The sequence below is a fragment of the Lepus europaeus genome, chromosome 11 (assembly GCF_033115175.1).
Source record: "Lepus europaeus isolate LE1 chromosome 11, mLepTim1.pri, whole genome shotgun sequence".
NCBI classification, from domain to species: domain Eukaryota; kingdom Metazoa; phylum Chordata; class Mammalia; order Lagomorpha; family Leporidae; genus Lepus; species Lepus europaeus.
The window spans coordinates 15,746,459-15,767,322 of record NC_084837.1 but is presented as its reverse complement, the minus strand read 5'-3'; the positions used below and the strand labels follow the sequence as shown (position 1 = coordinate 15,767,322).

Here is a 20,864-nt window from a genome sequence, read left to right as displayed (position 1 = left end):
ATCAAGAAGACAAAGAAAATAGGAGAGGCAGGGTGTTTACAGTTCATCCTTTTCACACTTAAGACATGCCGTTTAGCATATAGCCCACTCTAAATCCCCTGTTCTTTTAAGGATGAAAAAAATGTAGAGACCCTAAAATGTAATGTATTGGAGTAAACTGGATGTTTTGAGATTCAATGACTGTTTACAGCTCTTGTCTCTTCCATTGAGGAACAATGCTATATTCACTTCATACTTTTGCTGAACTCTTTTACCTAGTGTAGGGTTAATTACATTATCCTTAAGTACACTGAAAATAGATCTTTGTAAAAATTCAGAGTGGTAATGTCCGAGGGAGAAGGAAGAAGTGCTGGAGCATGGATGGGAGGGAGCCTGGGGGGAAGGGGAAAGTATCACTGTGTTCCTAAATCTGTATATGTGAAATATATGAAACTTGCACAACTTAAATAAATTTTTTTTAATTAAATAAAAAGAAATATATGAAGGGTTTTCAAAAAGTTCATTGAAATGTGTATTATGAGAAAACTATGTGTGCTGGCCAGTGCCATGGTTCACTAGGCTAATCCTCCACCTGCGGCACCGGCACCCCAGGTTCTAGTCCCAGTCGGGGCACCAGATTCCGTCCCGGTTGCTCCTCTTCCAGTCCAGCTCTCTGCTGTGGCCCAGGAGTGCAGTGGAGAATGGCCCAAATGCACGGTGCAGCGTGCCGGCCGTAGCGGCCATTTGGGGGGTGAACTAACAGAAGGAAGACCTTTCTCTCTGTCTCTCTCTCTAACTCTGCCTGTCAAAAAATAAAGAAAAGTGCCCGGCGCAATGGCTCAACAGGCTAATCCTCCGCCTTGAGGCACCGGGTTCTAGTCCCGGTTGGGGCGCCAGATTCTATCCCGGTTGCCCTTCGTCCAGGCCAGCTCTCTGCTATGGCCCGGGAAGGCAGTGGAGGATGGCCCAAGTCCTTGGGCCCTGCACCCGCATGGGAGACCAGGAGAAGCACCTGGCTCCTGGCTTCGGATCAGCGCGATGCGCCAGCCACAGCGGCCATTGGAGGGTGAACCAACGGCAAAAAGGAAGACTTTTCTCTCTGTCTCTCTCTCTCTCACTATCCACTCTGCCTGTCAAAAAAAAAAAAAAAAAAAAAGAAAGGGAAAAAAAAAAGAAAGTAAAGAAAAAAAAAGAAAAGACTACGTGTATGGCCAGTGCTATGGCACAGTAGGTTAAAGCCCCGGCCTGGGATGCTGGCATACCATATGAGTGTCAGTTTGAGTCAAAGCTGCTCCTCTTCCAATCCAGCTCTCTGCTATGGCCTGGGAAAGCAATAGAGGATGGCCCAGGTCCTTTGTCGCCTGCACCCACATGGGAGACCCGGAAGAAGCTCCTGGCTCCTGGCTCCTGGCTCCTGGCTTCAGATTGGCTCATCTCCGCCGTTGCAGCTATTTGGGGAGTGAACCAGGGATGGAAGAGCTCTCTCTCTGTCTCTACCTCTCTAAATCTTTCAAATAAATAAAAATAAATTAAAAAAAAAAACTATGTGTAGATTTAAATTTTTTGCACTAAAAGATTTTTCAGTTAACTCTCTATCCATAAACTTTTTGAAGACTCTCATAAATAGAAAAGTATATGTGACATCTGTGACATTGTAATGCAAGTAATTCCCAAGCCAGACTCCAAAATTTTTAAGCATGAGCAACATTAAAGATTTCTGTTCGAGGGTTTTGTTCTACATACTATTTGTTGAACACTTTACTTAGTGTAAGGTTAACCTGATGAGAATAAAGTAAACTGAAAATAGATCTTTGTAAAAATTAAGAGTGGGAATAGGAGAGGGAGGAGGAAGGAGGTTTGGAGCATGGGTGGGAGGGAGGGTAGGGTGGGAAGCATCACTATGTTCCTAAATCTAAATATATGAAATATATGAAACTTGTATTTTGGAAAAAAATAAACAAAATTGACACACCATTGACTGAGCTAACCAAAAAAAAGGAGAGGGAGACCCAACTCAATAAAATTAGAGATGAAAAAAGAAATATAACAACAGACACCACCGAAATAAAGAGAATCATCAGAAATTATCACAAAGAGTTGTATGCCAGCAACCTAGGAAACCTAGAAGAAATGGAGAGATTCCTGGACACATACAACCTATCTAAATAGAGCCATGAAAATATAGAAAACCTAAATAGATCCATAACTAAGATGGAAACTGAATTATCGTTAAAGACACTCCCAAAAAAGAAAAGCCCAGGATCAGATGGCTTCACTGCTGAATTCCATCAGATATTTAAAGAACTAATTCAAAATTTTAACTATTCAAAAAAATTGAAAGGGAGGTAATCCTCCCAAATTCTTTCTATGAAGCCAGCATCACATTAATTCATAAACCTGAAAAAGATGCAACAGAGAAAGAGAAATACAGACCAATTTCTCTGATGAAAATAGACACAAAATCTTGAACAAAATTCTAGCCAATCAAATCCAACAACACATCAGAAATATCATTTACCCAGACCAAGTGGGATATATCCCTGGTATGCAGGGATGGTTCAACATTTACAAATCAATCAATGTGATACATCACATTACCAAATTGCAGAACAAAAACTATATGGATATCTCAACAGATGCTGAGAAATCATTTGATAAAATACAACATCCTTTAATGTTGAAAACTCTGAGCAAATTGGCTATAGAAGAAACATTCCTCAACACAATCAAGGCAATTTATGACAAACCATGGCCAGCATCCTATTGAACAGGGAAAACTTGGAACAATTCCTACTGAGATTCAGAACCAAGCAAGGATGCCCACTCTCACCATTGCAACTCACAGATAATGCCATGGCTGAGAAAGAACTTCTAAGATCAATCTCATTCACAACAGCTACAAAAAAATCAAATACCTTGGAATAAATTTAAACAAGGATTTCAAAGATCTCTACAATGAGAATCACAAAACATTAAAGAAAGAAATAGAAGAATATACAAAAAAAAAGGAAAAATCTTCAAGTTCATGGATTGGAAGAATCAATATCATCAAAATGGCCATACTTCCAAAAGCAATTTATAGATTCAATATCAATGTGATACCAATCAAAATACCAAGGACATCTGTCTCAGACATAGAATAAATGATGCTGAAGTTCATATGGAAATGCAGGGGACTCTGAATAGCTAAAAAAAAATCTTATACAACAAAATCAAAGCCAGAAGCATCACGATATCAGATTTCAAGACATACTACAGGGTAATTATAATCAAAACAGCTTGGTCCTGGAATAAAAATATATGGATAGACCAATGGAACACCACAGAAATGCCAGAAATCAATCCATGCACCTACAACCTTTGACAAAGGAGCTAAAAATGTCCTACAGGAAGGATCCTGGTGGGTGAGACCCCAGCAGAAAGTAGTGGGATACTAGGAAAGCATATGAAAATGAACATTCTCCTGATCTCATATGAACCACTTCTAATCTCCACAATAACTAGAAAAATCGTGAACCACCACAGGATAAACAGAACAATGAAAGTTAATCTATCAATAAATTGCAATGCAACTTCATTTTCATTTAGCAAGAAGAATGTTTAAAACTGAATCTTTAGTATGAATAATGTCAATAAGAAAGCAGAAAAGTAGGGGAAAGAAGAGAAACTAATCATTATTTTCCATGATTTCTTGGTTGTTAATGGCTATTTGAGGGAAAATGGCCATAATTTATCAGGCGTTGGCTTTATGGTCAACCCCCATCACATCTCCAAATTTACATCTTTAAAACTTGCATGAACTTCTAAGGTGTGTTTTCCCTGTAATACAAATACACAGATTGGTAGCTTTATCTGAAATATTTAGGATCAACGGTGTTTTTGATTTTGGATGTTTTTCAGATTTTTTAATATTTGCATATACAAAATAAGAAATCTTGGGGATGGAACCCAAGTCTACACAAAGAATTCACTTATGTTTACATACACTTTATACACATAGAGTGAAGCTAATTCTATGTGGTATTTACAATGCCCCTAAGGTTTGTCACTTGGGGTCAGGGATGTATTTTCCAATGTGGTCCCATGTAAGCATTCAAAACTTTCCAATTTTAGAGGATTTTGGATGAGCGGTGCTCAATCTATATTTTTTAATTTGATTGTTTTAATCTCTCAGGCTTTTCCGTTTTGATTGCTGATTCACTCCTTGATACCCACTTTCACAGTGACTTCTCTAGTTTTAAGATGTTTTTATTTTTTGTAAGGTCCATGTTGCACTTTTTAAGTACTTTACATTCTTTCAGAACTGGTTTCACAGATGTGAGGGTAAATATGACATTTCAGTCATATATGACTTCCACATAAAGTGTTTTCTGGGTGAAAAGGGAAGAAATACTCATTTTCCAGGATGTAACTTGGAAGCCCATTCTCAGGAGGCCTTGGAAACCTCTCATGGGTCAGCCAGACATTCCCTCCTCTGGGTTGCTCACCACTGAATCTATCTTCATTCACTCCAGCATCCACTTCATTTATGGAACTTGCTTCCCCCAGATTAGCATTTGATTCACCTGTCTTATCTGCACCCAGCACAGTGGCTGACACAGTCACAGCAGTTGTGTGCAAATGTTTAATGAATAAGCAAAGAGAGACAGACAGAAATTTGCATGCACGTGTTTGTGTGTGAGTATGTAGTTTTTAAATAAACCCTTACCTACTCTCTATAATTCAAAAGCTGAGATAGATTAGTGTATATTATTTCTTCCTCATGCAATTAGACATGGCTCCTTTAGCTCTGCTGACAACTGACTGTAAATATGTCACCATTTGCAGAGAAGCATTTGCTGTCCTTTAGCTTGTCTGTTATTGCCCAGATGGCTGCTTCAGCCTCACAAATAGGTGCCACATTTATCGGCCCACCCTTCATTACAGGAGAGATACATTCTAAGAAGAAAATAAATTTGACTAAATGAAATTTGAAGATAATTGAGAATACTTTTTAAAACTTTAAAAAAAAAAAAAAAAAAGATGTTCTACTCCAATTAGAAAATTTAACATCGGCTGGCACCGCAACTCAATACAGGTTCTAGTCCCAGTTGGGGCGCCGGATTCTGTCCTGGTTTCCCCTCTTCCAGGCCAGCTCTCTGCTACGGCCCGGGAGTGCCGTGGAGGATGGCCCAAGTGCTTGGGCCCTGCATCCGCATGGGAGACCAGCAGAAGCATCTGGCTCCCGGCTTTGGATCAGCATGGTGCGCCAGCCGCAGCGCACTAGCCGCAGCAGCCATTGGAGGGTGAACCAACGGTAAAGGAAGACCTTTCTCTCTGTCTCTCTCTCTCTCACTGTCCACTCTGCCTGTCAAAAAAAAAAAAAAGAAAAGAAAAGAAAAGAAAATCTATCATCAGTAACTTGCTTGTCTGTATTAGGATGTATTTTATATTGAAACTCATGTATTTTGCTTGGTGATGGAGGGCCTATAATGCCTCAGGTCAATTTGATTATAGTCATTCCTTACCCCTGCACAGAAGCAGCAGAGTTCATGATTTTAAAGTATAAATGCCACCTTTCTGTCATCAGCCACAGACAGTTCCTGCTTTACAATGGTTGACTTACTTTTCTGACTTGACAATGGTGTAAAAGAGAACAGAACAAGCATTCTGTTTTCCCTCACAGTAGAGTATTCAAAAAAATCTCATGACACATTCAATACTGCATTATAAAATAGGCATGCATTTGATGATTTTGCCCTACTGTAGGCAATATAAGTGTTCTGAGCACAGTTAAAGTAGGATGATCTGAGCTATGATATTTTGTAGGTTAGGTTTATTACATATTTTTACATTGCATATTATATTTTCAATTTACAGTGGGTTGATCAGGATGTAACCCATCATAAGTCAAGGAGCATCTACTTCTTTTTCTTTAAAAGGAAGAGAGGAGGTTCCAAGATGGTGGAATAGGGACAGGGCAGTCTGATTTATGTAGGGCAAAATTAATATAAAAAAGTGGAGAAAGTACACTCTCATGGTAAAGCTGCAGGGGAAACTACAGTGAGAGATCCTGAAAAAGCAGAAGAGACAGCCTGAACCTGTGTGCAAAGCACAGACATGCAACAAAATACAGGGAGACAATAGAAACCCAGCAGCTTGGATCCAGAAAAGAAGGAACCAGCCCTGGCAAACCAGGTGAGAACAGACTCTACGGGCCTCCGCCACTGTTGATACAGTGGGAGGGAGAGCTTAGTGAACTGCACCTTTTTGAGTACAGTGGGGATCTCTCAGGACAGCGTGGCTATTGCTCGAGGTAGGGGAGGGATGGGGTGGAAGCAGCACTACTTCTCTCTCTCTCCCCTCCTCCCTCCTACAACAGGGACCTACAGCCAGCAGTGGGAGGGCTGGTGCCATTTTTGGACATAAGTAGGTAGCAGGCCCCAGCTTGTATGCCTACATCCAGCAACCATTGGGGTCACCCTCTACCCAGTTGGCGGGGGCACCCACAGCAGTGCAAGAGCAATTGAGTTAGATGGTTTCCACCAAGCCAACTGTACCCACCCAGCAACAGGAGGGAAAGGGGAGCTATCCTTGTGGAAGGGAAGTGTTGCCTGGGGGACTCTCCTATGCACCCAGCACAACTGTAAAGTGAGCAGGGCTGCGGCTGTGGGTATTGTGTGCACCTGTGATCCAGAGATCTTACCACAGAGAAAAACCTATGTTCCCCACTGGAATCAAATCTGGTTGGAACATGGGAAGCGGGATACACAGCAGACTTATAGAATGGCAGATGTCCTAAATAGCACTCTGGCCTCAGAATCAGCCCTTAAGGCATTCGGACCTGGCTCAAGAGCCCATGAGAGTATTTTAGGCATGGAAAGCCAAGACACTCTGGGGGAAAAAAAAAAAGAAGACCTAAATGAAAGATTTCTGCACGTGAGATCCCAGTGGAAAGAACGGGGCCATCAAAGAAGGAGGTACTTTTCTCTGAAGGGAGGAGAGAACTTCCACTTTGACTACGACCCTATCGGAATAAGATCAAAGTCGGCGAACCCTAAAGGCTTCCATAGCCTTGGCAACTAATAATTAGAGCCTAGGGAGATTACTGACACCATAAACAAGAGTGTCAAATTGTTAAATCAACAACAGGAGTCACTGTGTACTTACTTCTCATGTGGGATCTGTCCTTAATGTGTTGTCCAATGTGAAGTGATGCTATAACTAGTACTAAAACAGTATTTTTACACTTTGTGTTTCTGTGTGGGTGCAAACTGATGAAATCTTTACTTAGTATATACTGAATCGATCTTCTGTATATAAAGATAATTGGAAATGAAAAAAAAAAACCTGATGTTAAATTGGAAATTGCATAGAAATTAATCAATTTTTAAAAAATATCATGTAGGAGGATCTCTGTCTTTAATGTGCTGTACACTGTGATTTAATGCTATAACTAGTACTCCAACAGTATTTTTTCACTTTGTGTTGCTATGTGAGGGCAAACTGTTGAAATCTTTACTTAATATATACTAAACTGATCTTCTGTATATAAAGAGAATTGAAAATGAATCTTGATGTGAATGGAAGGGGAGAGGGAGCGGGAAAGGGTAGGATTGCGGGTGGGAGGGAAGTTATGGGGGGGGGGGAGCCATTGTAATCCATAAGCTGTACTTTGGACATTTATATTCATTAAATAAAAGTTAAAAAAAATTGCAACTTAAAAAAAAATATCTGGTTGGAAGAATAGGACTCAATCCAGCAGGTTAGAACACATATGGACAGCAGTCCTGGGAACACCTCAGTCTGCCTGCAGTCAGGACAGGCTAGCAGGGTGGAGTGGATCCACTTGCACTCCTTGACCATGACAGCCCTAGATGCTGATACTAAGAAAACACAGTAACTGTGTGAGAGGAGAAAGGGTATACCTGGGTTCTGGGCAATCACAGAGTGTTGTGGTTCACTCTTAGAGCCCCTTGGTTGCCTAGAGCAGCTCAGAGCAGAGGTAACTGCTCTATATATAGGGAACCCAAAAGACTCCATGAAGAGACTATTGGCGCATATAGAAGAGTTTGGTAAAGTAGCAGGATAGAAAATCAACACACACACACACACACACAAATCAACACACAAACATCTGTAGCCTTTGTATACACAGACAACACCATAGCTAAGAAAAAATTTCTAAGATCAATCCCATTCACAATAGCTATAAAAATTAAAATACTTTTGAATAAATTTAACCAAGTATATCAAATATCTCTATGATGGATATTAAAAAATATTAAAGAAAGAAATAGAAGACATAAAAAAGTAGAAAAATCTTCCAGGTTTGCAGATTGGAAGAACCATCTTCAAAATGTCCATAATACCAAAAGCAATTCAATGCAATCCCAATCAAATACCAACACCATTATTCTCAGATCTAGAAAAAATGATGCTAAAATTCAAATGGAAACACAGAGACCCCGGATAGCAAAGCAATCTTAGAACAACAAAAAAATCGGAAGAGGGGTGAATACAGAGCTTACAGTATTTGAATTAACCTCATGAAATAGACCCTGCACATATTCAAAGGGAAGTAGTTTTCACGTTTTGCAAATGCAGGAATCTGTTTTTAACAAATTTAAGGAATAAGCTCGATTCTCCATCAAGGCCTTAGGGCCTGCATTGCTGTTCCTGCAGGTACCAGGAGCTACTGGGTACAGCCACCCCCTACATGTTCATCGGTACAGAAGTGTTCTTCCCACATTGTCCCACCTGGCAAACTCCGACCTAGCAGTCGAGTTTCAGATTAAGATAACCCAACTGGAAAAACCCATTCCTTTCTTGCCAACTTTGCCAGGGAAAGTGTCTGCCTTTAGTGTCTCTATCACTTGGGATGAGTCTCCTGCTTAGCTTGCTCCACAGCCTGTGTCTTCCACGCACAAATTTCCATAAAATCCAAAAGCTACATTTGATTTTGGACACAAATTAGATCTCAAAGTTACAGGAGTTCATATAATTTCCTAAACACATAAATAGAAACAACTGTTCTTAAAATAATTGTGCAGCCATGTGAGGGAATTTCAAAAGGCTTGTGGGGAAACAGAATTAAAAGATAATGTACATTTTCCACAAACTTTTTGAATATCCCTTATTCTCTGTACATCTATGGAGATACTTTTTCTTTCCGTGTTACATTAGTATTATACATAAAGGTGTAGAATAAATGTATGCAAACAAAACTTTAGAAGAAGAAAATATATACAATAAGAAATGATTATCCTGTTCAGTCAACTGAAAAACAAACATCACACTTACAATTTGATTTTAAAACACAACAATCTGTAGCACAAAAATTGTGTGACATAACTATCTTTTATACATTTTACTTCTTTGCTCCAGTTTATGGAGAACATGGAATATTTTTCAAGAGAGTCACCCATAAATGTAATTTTGCCCTGCATGGAGCCCTTATAGCATGAGAAAGGAAGAACACTTTGAAAATCTGGCAATGAAAGGAAATGATTTTGCTAACTTTGGAGGGGTTATTTCCATCCACAGAACATTGCAATGGAAAGAAGACATAGAACTCAGCTTTCTGACAATTCTCTACCCTCAGCCTCACATGTTCCCCAAATCCAGGTGCAAAAGAAGCAGTACAGGAGAGGTACCTGGGTACAGGTATTCCTGACAACATCAGGGCTGAACTGCAAAGATCCCTGGGGAATCCTATCACACCTCACCACAGGTGTACTGCGGGCTGCAGACCATGACAGCAAGCTCAGACCTTAGCATATCCCCACAGGACAATACCTGCTTATAAGCTATTCACTTTTTTTTTTTTTTTCAAATGGAAAAGGCCTTCCTTTACCCTAAATAGTCGTTGAATTCAATTTACTTATAAGTAAAGAAACACTCTATACGGACCAGGCACAAATTTTACACTGTACTTTCTCCTATAGAAAATAAATGGTAGTTTATGCATCCAGAGTACACACTGAAGACAAAAGTACAAGCTGGGTGATCTTGAATCCTTTCCCGAGAAACACTGAAAGGATTGGAAAAGGAACTAAAAGTAAAAACAAATCCATCATTTATCTTCATGCTTAATATTAATGAGGTATAATACAACTAATGACTGCATAATTGCAAAAACTCTCATTTGACAATCTATGTACTATGAACCCATGTGTGGAAAAGGTGGGTGAGGGTAGGGACACTTATTAATTGAGCAATATCTCACTGCTAGTATCACAGCTCTGTTTCCTGATTTTTTTTAACATTTGCAATATCTAAATTACCAATAAAAGCCACAGATTTATGAAGTCAATTTTGAGTTTTTAAACCTGCATGATGAATCTCAGAATGAAATCCACAAGGAAAATATAAACAAGAACAAGTGCACCAACCATGAGAGCAGAAAGTAAAATAGCTTCTTACCATGTTTATGGATGACACAGGACCAATGCTGTTAACATAAATGTCAACGTCAATTACGGTCGGTTTTACTGTGGAGAAAAATACATACATGTTAATACTCTGAGTCAGGGAAAGACAGAAAGGAGAGCACTGCTGATTATCCAATAGCTCATGCACTAACATCTCAAGGATATGTTGGAAACATCTACTAGTGGATTTTTCTTTGGGATTTGTCTTGTAGTTACAATTCAAATCCTGTCTTTTTAAAATTTTCGAAGGATAAGAGATTCCTCCTTATATTTATTAAGTTCTAGGAGAATAGGACAGTTATACATTGCAAGTTGCCAGTGATAGATGGCTATAAAGATTTTTGACAACACAAGTTAAGCTGATTTTATTTCAAAGATACGAGATGAAATATAAGACATTGCACAAGTAATTTAATGTTAAAATGTTGCTATAAAGCCAAACACAAGAGATGAGCAGCACCCAGTGATGTACTCAGTAATTTATCTATCACATGGTTGTCTTGCTATCATTTCAAAGAAAAGCAACTCTGCAGCCACGCTCTGGTGGGTTCATATATCAAAGACAAACAAGAAGTTCTGCTTATTAGTATTATTTATTAGTATTATTTACTATTAAAGACAACTATACACACCTATTAGACTCAAAATTCTGTAACTCAGAAAAGAGTAAAATTTTAGTAAGTCTGAATTACTGTTTCAACTATGAGGGCATAAAATTTATATAATCAAAAGCCCTGATATCTAATAGTGTGTATCAGAGGTTAAATTGGCGTATTTAGCATTAAAGAAATCCAGCTTCCCTTCCTGGGGCTGCAACAGAACAGAGCAAGACTAGCAATGAGACTGCGGAGTGGGCAGACCTCAGAGCAGGAGTTAACACTCTCTGGAAAGCAGGATGTTCCCTCTATTAGTACTCAGTGACAGGGAGGAAAGAGCCAATTTCAGAATATTTGTCCCCAGGAGGAATATAAACAAGATTCCTGAACCTTTCCACATGAAATGCATTGTTTCTATGGAAACAAGACTAGTTGTATCTGCAATTATTTCAATGAACCTCTTCCAGTTTTGCTAAATAACTGATCATTCACAAGTGAACCTATGCACTCTACTTCTGGAACTATGAATGGCACCTCTTGTCTGTTAGTCTCTCGTGAAATTGCATGTCCAGTAGCTGTAGCCAGGGCAGTAATTGAAATGAAAATAACGATTATGAATTTGAGCCAGTTTCTCCAGTATCTGTCAGTACAACCAAGTTACTGTTGTTAGCTCTGATGACCTATTGGCATTATATAAGACATCCCAACACAATTCTATGCATGATGCATATAATGCTTAAATTTCATAAAAGGAGTATTCATCATTTTAGTCTAAGCTTTGTTAACTACTATGAAAATTAAGTAGCATCTTTCTTCAACTTAATTGGATTTAACACATGCTCTGTCTCCAAACACTGCATAACCTTTGATTATGCCACACAAAAGGCTTTGTTCAGTCAATCAGTTGAGGACTTTCTTTTTTACAAGAGACTTCTCTGGCTGTTTCACAGTATTTATTAGAGTTTAGGCACCCAGAGCTTTTTATCGCATTAAATCAAAAATACTTACATGCATAAAGCCTTAACAACTTGAAGTGGGAAGTGTCAAATGTAATGAGTGCAATAAAGGTTTTAAGAGATATGAGTTTGGAAAAACCACACACACACACACACACACAGACAGATATGCAAGTATGCTCGCACAGAGAGAGAGATACAGAAATTAACTATTTTTAGTAGATGCTCTTTTAAGCAGAGACATCCTTAAAATGAAGCATTTAGGAAACTGGTTCTGACAGTGTTCACCCAAAATGAGACTGGCCACAAATGCTCAAGATTTATAATTCAAACACTTAAGATCTATCATTCAAACACTCCAGGTTAAATCCTAATAATGATCTTTAGAAGTTTGCAAAAAATCTTCAATGTGGCAAAGGTCAATCTATATAACAAATGGGAAAACTACATATCCATGTGTCAAAGAATTGTGTTAGATCTTTACCTTACACCATGTACAAAACTTAAAACAGATTTAAAAACTGTGAAATTGAAAACTTTAAAACTAGGGGAACAAAACAGGGGGAAAGACTCATGGCATTGAGTTTAGCAATGATTTCTTGGATATAATAGCCAAAACACAGACACCAAAAGAAAAAAGAGAAATTTGTCTATATCAGTATTAGAAACTTTGTGTAAAGGATACAATGAAGTGAAGACACCCATAGAATGGAAAACACTATTTGCAAATCTTGTATTTGATAAAGTATAGTAACCAGAGTATAGAAGGAACTCATACAACATTCAAAAGCCTGATTTAAAGATGGTTAAAGGACTTACATATCTCTGCCCCATAATACACATAAATGATTAGTAAACATGCAAAAAGATGCTTGACATTACTAGTCATTAGGGAAATGCAAATCAAAATCCAAACCAGGAGATACTACTCCCACCCAAAAGAATTAAAAGAAGGGATTCAAACAGCTAATGTCCACCCATGTCCACATCACTATTATTCACAACAGCTAAAAGATATAAACAACTTCAGTGTCAACAAATGCATGGGTAAATTAAATATGATATGTCTTTACAATGGAATATTACCTACACTTCAGAAGAAATGAAATTCTGACCCATACTACAATGTGTATGGATATTAAAGACACTTTTCTAGGGGCTGGCACTATGGCATAGCAGGTAAAGCTGCTACCTGCAGTGCCAGCTGCCCATGTGGCTGCCATTTCGCATCCTGACTGCCCAACTTCCTATCTAGCTCTCTGCTATGGCCTGGGAAAACAGTATAAGATGGTTCAAGTTCTTGGGCCCCTGTACCCACTTGGGAAACTGGAAGAAGCTCCCAGCTCCTGGCTCAGAACGGCATAGCTCTGGCCATAGTAGCCATCTGGGGAGTGAACTAACGGATGGAAGACCTCTCTCTCCTCTCTGCCTCGCTGCAACTCTGCCTTTTAAATAAATAAATAAATCTTTTTTAAAAAAGATACTATTCTGAGAAAATAAGCCAGTCACAAAAAGAATATTGCATAATTACATATATAAAGTATCTAGAGTCGTCAAATTCATAGAGACAGAAAGTAGAACAGTAGTTTCCAAGAACTATAGAGGGAGGCATATGGCATTGTTATTTAATGGGTACAGATTTTCAGTTTTGAAAGATGAAAAGAGTTCTAGAGATTTATGGTAGTGATGGTTGCACAACCCTGTGAATATGTTTGATACCTTAATGTCACTGAGTTGTACACTTCAAATTCTAAGATGGTAAATTTTGAGTTACATGTATTTTACCACAATTTTAAAAAGACATTAAGCACCCAGTAGTTGGTTAAAGAATGAGGATTTACACAGAGATAGGGAAACTAGGAACAGCGGGGAGGGAGCAACTTTCTGAGTGAAAAGGAAAGGATTCTATTGAAAAAGAGTACAAAATAGAACTGGCAGAACTGGGTCCCACAGATTTGGCACAAAGCAGCTTCTCACTGCAATTCTTCACATTTGTAAGGTTACCTTACCTATGTGGTTGCTGCTATTTCCTAAAAATTCAGAATTATTCATAGAGGTATCACATGCTTGTAAATTGTACAGCATAAGTGAACATTGCAAAGATGCATTGGGTAAAACTTGATAGTATTCGCATCTGCTCCCTTAAAAGGTATGTGGCCTTAAAGGCAATATGCAGAATGTATTCTCTCCCCTCTGTCACAAAATCAAAGCAGATACTTGTTCTGTTATTTTCTCCACCCTACCATGATCTTCTTCATCCTAAAGCAAGCAACTGAAGAGTCTGATAAAACGCTATTTGGACTATCCATGAGGAACCAAAGAAATGGTCCAGATGGGAAACCTACCAAAGGTCTTGTTGAGGGGAGAATGCAGAGCTAGGGTGGGTCCGTCTGTGAATGAATCTACTAGGGAGTAAACCAATGGATGGGAGGTGTCGCTCCCTCCTTTCTCTCTCTCTTCCTCTCTTCCTCCCTCCCTCTCTCTCAATCTCACTCTTGCTCTCTCTTTCACGCTCCAGATCTTTGCTCTTGGGAATGCCATTTAGAGAGGAGGTAAACAAGATCTCTATCTTACTTATGGTGGAAATTACAGGAATCTTGTCATAGTAAATGTGAATAAATTGTGTTTTAATTGAAGAAAGTTCCCAACATCAGTCTTTCTGGGACTTGACACGTAAAATTACATATGGTAATATACAAGTTTCCAATTAAACAAACCCCAGATTCTGTTGTAGGAAAAAAAAAAAACTACAATATTTTATTTCCAAAATGCCAAACAATTTTCTGTTGAAAAAGTTGTCATACATGTGTACATCCCAGGATGTGTCCAAAATGTAAATCTCCAAATAAGACACATAACGGCATTTCTGTGGAATCTACCATCAATTTACTGCTTATGAGTTTGATAGTATATTCATCATTTAGTATCTGTAGGAGATTGGTTCCAGGACCTCCCCAGAGATACCAAAATCCATGGATGCCCAAGTTTCACATATAAACAGGTGTAGTATTTGCATAGAGTCTATGCACATCCTCCGATATACTTTAGATCATCTCCAGATTACTTATTTTTTTCAACAGGCAAAAATTATGAAAATAGATTTTATTTATTCCCATAGAAACCTTTTATTTAATGAGTATAAATTTCATAAGTATAACACACTGTACTCCAAATTACTTATAATATCTAATATAATATAAATGCTATAATTTATTACTTGGGAATAAATGACAAATTTATGCATGTTCAGTATAGTCATAATACTTTTTCCGAATATTTTTGGTTCATGTTTGGTTAAATCCATGGATGTGGAACCTGCAGATACAAAGGGCTAACAGTATTTATATCTGTTTTATTTTTAAGAAGTTTATTTTATTTATTTGAGAGGCAGAGAAAGAGAGAGAGAGAGAAAGACCTCCCATTCATTGGTTTATGCCCAAATACCTAAAACAGCAAGGGCTGGACCAGCCCAAAACTGGTTGCCAGGAACACAATTCAGGCTTCCCACCTGGGTGGCAGAATTTCAACAACTTGAGCCATCCCCTATTCTCTCCCAGAGTGTGCATCAGTAGGAAGCTGGAATCAAGAGCAGAGCAGGGACTCAAACACAGGCACCGTAACATGAGATGTGGGCATTCCAGGCAGCATTTTACTCTCTAGGCCACATGCCTGCCTCTCTATTTAAATCTTCATAAATGCCTTTCATTTTCTTGACTACATTTGGTGGTTCTTCTTCTGGCCCAGGGCACCTGAGGAGGGTGCTGATGTTATTCATTAAGCCAAGTAAATTGCATCTCTGTAATATGAAGTTGGCTCTGGGCTGCTTTTATAACAAGGATTGAAACAGCCTGGATTATCTGATTCTAGACTTACCCTTAGGGTTTCCAAGGTCAAGGGGGAACTTGTATCAGATTGACTTATCAAACTGACAGAAGTTTCTTTCTAAAACCACAGGCACAGGATAGCATGGTTTACTTTGGGAAAGTCAGTAGAAACCAGAAAGAGAAGTTGTGTTTGTGCCTACTTCAAGGTATTAAAAGGCACCAATTAAATGAGCTATCAGTGCATCTCAATGACCTAGAAAAACAACAGAAATCCAATCCAAAACTAATAGGAGAACAGAAATAATTAAAATTAGGGAATAAATCAACAAAACTGAATCCAAAAAAAAAAATACAAAAAATCAGCAAAATGAAAAGCTGATTTTTAAAAAAAAAAAAATACAAAATTGAAACACCATTTGCTGAGCTAACCAAAAAAAGGAGAGGGAGTCCCAATTCAATAAAATTAGAGATGAAAAATGAAATTAAACCACAGACACTACAGAAATAAAGAGAATCATCAGAAATTAATACCAAGAATTGTATGCCAATAAACCGGGAAACCTAGAAGAAATGGATAGATTCTTAGACACATACAACCTATCTAAATAGAGTCATGAAGACAAAGAAAACCTAAACAGATCCATAACTAATATGGAAACTGAATTATTGTTAAAGACACTTCAACAAAGAAAAGCCCAGGACCAGATGGCTTCACTGCTGAATTGATCAGACGTTTAAAGAACTAATTCCAATTTTCAAACTATCCAGAACAATCGAAAAAGATGGAATCCTCCCAAATTCTTTCTATAAAGCCAGCATCACCTTAATTCCTAAACCTGAAAAAGATGCAGCAGAGAAAGAGAACTACAGAACAATTTCCCTGATGAACACAGATGCAAAAATGCTGAAGAAATTCTGGCCAATTTAAATCCAACAACACATCAGAAAGATCATTCACCCAGACCAAGTGGGATTTATATCTGCTAGGCAGGGATGGTTCAATATTTGCAAATCAATCAATATGATACATCACATGGACAGATTAAAGAAGAAAAACCATATTATTATCTCAATAGATGCAGAGAAAGCATTTCACAAAATATAACACCCTTTCAGGATGAAAACTAAGCAAATTGGGTATAGAAGGAACATTCCTCAACACAATCAAGGCAATTTATGACAAAATCATGGCCAATATCCTATCCAATGAGGAAAATTTGGAAGCATTTTCATTGAGATCTGGTCCAAAGAAGGATGCCCACTCTACCACTGTTATTCAATATAATCCTGGAAGTTTTAGCCATAGTCACCAGGCAAGGAAAAGATATTAAAGTAATTCAAAGTGGGAAAGAGGAAATCAAATTATCCCTGTTTGCAGATGACATGTTTCTATATATAGGGGATCCAAAGGACTCCAACAAGAGACTATTGAAAGTTATAGAAGAGTTTGGTAAAGTAGCAGGATAGAAGATTGACACACAAAGAACAACAGGCTTTGTATACACAGACAATGCCACGGCTAAGAAAAGAACTTCCAAGATCAATCCCATTCAAAATAGTTACCAAAAAAATCAAACACCTTGGAATATATTTAACCAAGGGTGTCAAAGATATCTATGATAAGAATTACAAAACATTAAAGAAAGAAATAGAAGAAGATACAAAGAAATTGAAAAGTGTTCCATGTACATGATTGGAAGAATTAATATCATCAAAATATCCACTCTTCCAAAAGAATTTACTGATTCAATGTGATACCAATCAAAATACCAAATACATTCTTCTCACATACAGAAATATTGATGCTGAAATCATGTGGAAACACAGGAGACCGCGAATAGCTAAAGAAATCTTATACAACAAAAACAAAGCCAGAGGCATGACAACACCAGATTTCAAAACATACTACAGCCGGCCGGCGCTGTGGCTTCACAGGCTAATCCTCCGCCTTGCGGCGCTGGCACACCGGGTTCTAGTCCCGGTTGGGGCGCTGGATTCTATCCCGGTTGCCTCTCTTCCAGGCCAGCTCTCTGCTATGGCCCGGGAAGGCAGTGGAGGATGGCCCAAGTCCTTGGGCCCTGCACCCGCATGGGAGACCAGGAGGAAGCACCTGGCTCCTGGCTTCAGATCAGCACAATGTGCCGGCCGCAGCGGCCATTGGAGGGTGAACCAACGGCAAAAAGGAAGACTTTTCTCTCTGTCTGTCTCTCTCACTATCCACTCTGCCTGTCAAAAGAAAAGAAAAGAAAAGAAAAGACCCCAGAGGGACAGGCAGCAAAAGCCAAAATTAACCAATAGGATTACATCAAATGGAGAAGTTTCTGTACTGCAAAAGATAGCAGTCAGGAAAGTGAAGAGGCAACTGACAGAATGGGAGAGTTTATTTGCAATCTATGCAACTGATAAAGTATTAATAAACAGAATATAGGAAGAGATCAAGAACTTCATAACAACAAAACAAACAACCCAGTTAAGAGATGGGCAAAGGACTTTAACAGACATTTTTCAAAAGAGGAAATCCAAATGACCAACACATGAAAAAAATGCCCAGGATCACTACCCATCAGGGCAATGCAAATCAAAACCACCATGAGGTTTCACCTCACCCTAGTTAGAATGGCTTTCATACAGAAATCAACAAAAAACAAATGCTGTCAAGGATGTGGGGGAAAAAGGTACCCTAATCCACTCTTGGTGGGAATGTAAACTGGTAAAGCCACTATGGAAAACCACATGGAGATACCTCAAAATCTGAATATAGACCCACCATATGACCCAGCCATCCCACTCCTAGGAATTTACCCAAGGGAAATGAAATCAATAAATAATTGAGTTATCTGCACCCCTATGCTTACTGCGGCTCAATTCACAATAGCTAAGACACGGGATCAATCTAAATGCTCGTCATCTGAAGACTGGATAAAGAAATTATGGGATATGGACACCACAGAATACTACACAGCAGTAAAAAATAAAATAAAATCTGGTCATTTGCAACAAAAATATATGAATGTGGAAAACACCATAATTAGTGAATTATGCCAGTCCAAAGAGACAAATACCATGTATCTCTCTGATCTGTGAGAACCTTAAATAAAATCTGTAGAAGTGAAATTGGCACTTTGAGAAGGGATGACTTGAGCAGCCCTTGTCTTAACATTTGAAGGAACAGTTTTGGTTTTTGGAGTTTTTTGTTGTTGTTGTTGTTCTTTTTGTTCCTCATAATATTTGTTGAATTTTTTACTTAACATAGAGTTAATCATATGTGTATACAGTCAGTTGAGGATGGATCTCATTAAAAAGTAAAACTGGGAATAATAGAGGGAGGAGGAAGTTTGCAACTGTAAAGTTGTACGGTTCTGGGTTCTGTAAACATTCCTAGAGACTTAATTCTAAGGGTACAGTTGAAAAACATGCCATGAGATGCCAAATCCCATTAAGCTGGGTGATAAAAATGACATCTTAAGTGTTAAAGTGATCATAATAAGCATTAAAGTAAACATATAGATATGATTAAGTGCTAAAATCATCATATAAATAAGATCAAGTGTCTGTTAATAACAATAGATAGAATTTAAAAGGAGAGAATGTTCCAAAATGGGAAGCAGTTCACTTAGCTGACTTGTAGAATGACAACTGCTTTAAGTAGCACTGTGACCTCAGAATCAGCCCTTAAGGCTTCCTGGTCTGGCTGAAAAGCTGAGGACAGCATCTGAGGCATGGGAAGCCAAGACACTGTAGCAAAAAGAAAATGTTCAACATGAGAGATCTCTGTGAGTGATAACCCAGTGGAAAGAAGCGGCCATCAAAGAAGGATGTACTTTTCTCTAAAGGGAGGAGAGAGCTTCCACTTTGCTTATGGCTTTGTCTAAATACTGAAGGAGTAGGTAGACTTAAAAGGCTTCCATAGTCTAGGCAGCTCATGTCAAGAACCTTGGGGGGGGGGGGTCACCGACATCCTATATACATGACTGTTTATTGTTAAATTAACAGGAGACATTATGCACTAACTCCCCTTACATGACCTCTGTCCTTAATGAGTTGTATTATGAGAGTTAACTATAAAACTTGTTCTCAGTTTGTGTGTGTGTGTGTGTGTATGTGCAAGCTGCTGAAATATTTATGAAATAAATATATGAAAAGGCCCAGCCCCTGGAGTCAGTGCTTGCTGCCACAAGTTCCATCAGTGTACACCAGCAGTTAGTCACCCACCTCTATGAATTTAATTTCTCTGAATAAATTCGGTCTGGCTGTAAATTCATATATGCCTCCTCTCTATTCTGTGCTTCCTTCCCTAACATTTTTGGTGCCCTGTGTGAGGAGGCACCAATCTGCACCTCTCTTCTTAACATAAAATATAACACACACAAAACACACACACACACATATGTATATTTAATATATTATCACAATATAAGTTTTGAAATCAGGAAATATGAGACCTCCAGTTTTGCACTTCTTTTTGAAGACTGTTTTATCTATTCAAAGCCCCTTAAAATGCTATGTGAATTCTAGGATGGGTTTTTTTTACTTCTTTAAAAATGTTACTGGTATTTTGATTTGGATTTCATTGAGTCTGTAGATTGACTGGTGTTGTATTATTATCTTGACAATTTTTAACACAGAGTTAATCATATGTGTATAAAATGAATTGAGGATGGATCTCAGTGAGAAATAAGAGTGGGAATAAGAGAGGGATGAGGAAGCTTGTAACTGTAAAGCTGTATAGTTCTGCATACCTTCCTAAGGACTAACTTCTAAGGGTATTGTTTAAAAACTTGCCATGAGACCCCAAATCCCATTAAGCTGGGTGATAAAAATGATATCTTAAGTGTTAAAGTGAACATATAGATAAGATTAAGTGTTAATGTGACCATATAAATAGGATCAAGTGTCAGGTAATTGTAACAGATGGATTAAAAACGAGAGAATATTCCAACATGGAAGCAGTCCACACAGCAGACTCATAGGATGACAATTGCTTTAAGTAACACTCTGACCTCAGAATCAGCCCTTAAGGCTTCCTGGTCTGGCTGAAAAGCCCATGAGAGCATCTGAAGCATGGAAAGCCAAGACGCAGTGGCAAAAAAAAATTTT

General features: G+C 38.4%; 1 protein-coding gene across 1 annotated transcript in view; it reads right to left on the bottom strand.

Annotated features, from left to right (window-relative positions):
• Nucleotides 1-20,864, bottom strand: part of GABRG3 (gamma-aminobutyric acid type A receptor subunit gamma3) — a 651,067-nt gene that overhangs the window by 589,053 nt on the left and 41,150 nt on the right. The window contains exon 3 of the mRNA XM_062204567.1: nt 10,384-10,451. Within this exon, the coding sequence (XP_062060551.1) occupies nt 10,384-10,451 (68 nt within the window). The remainder of the gene's footprint in view (nt 1-10,383; nt 10,452-20,864) is intronic.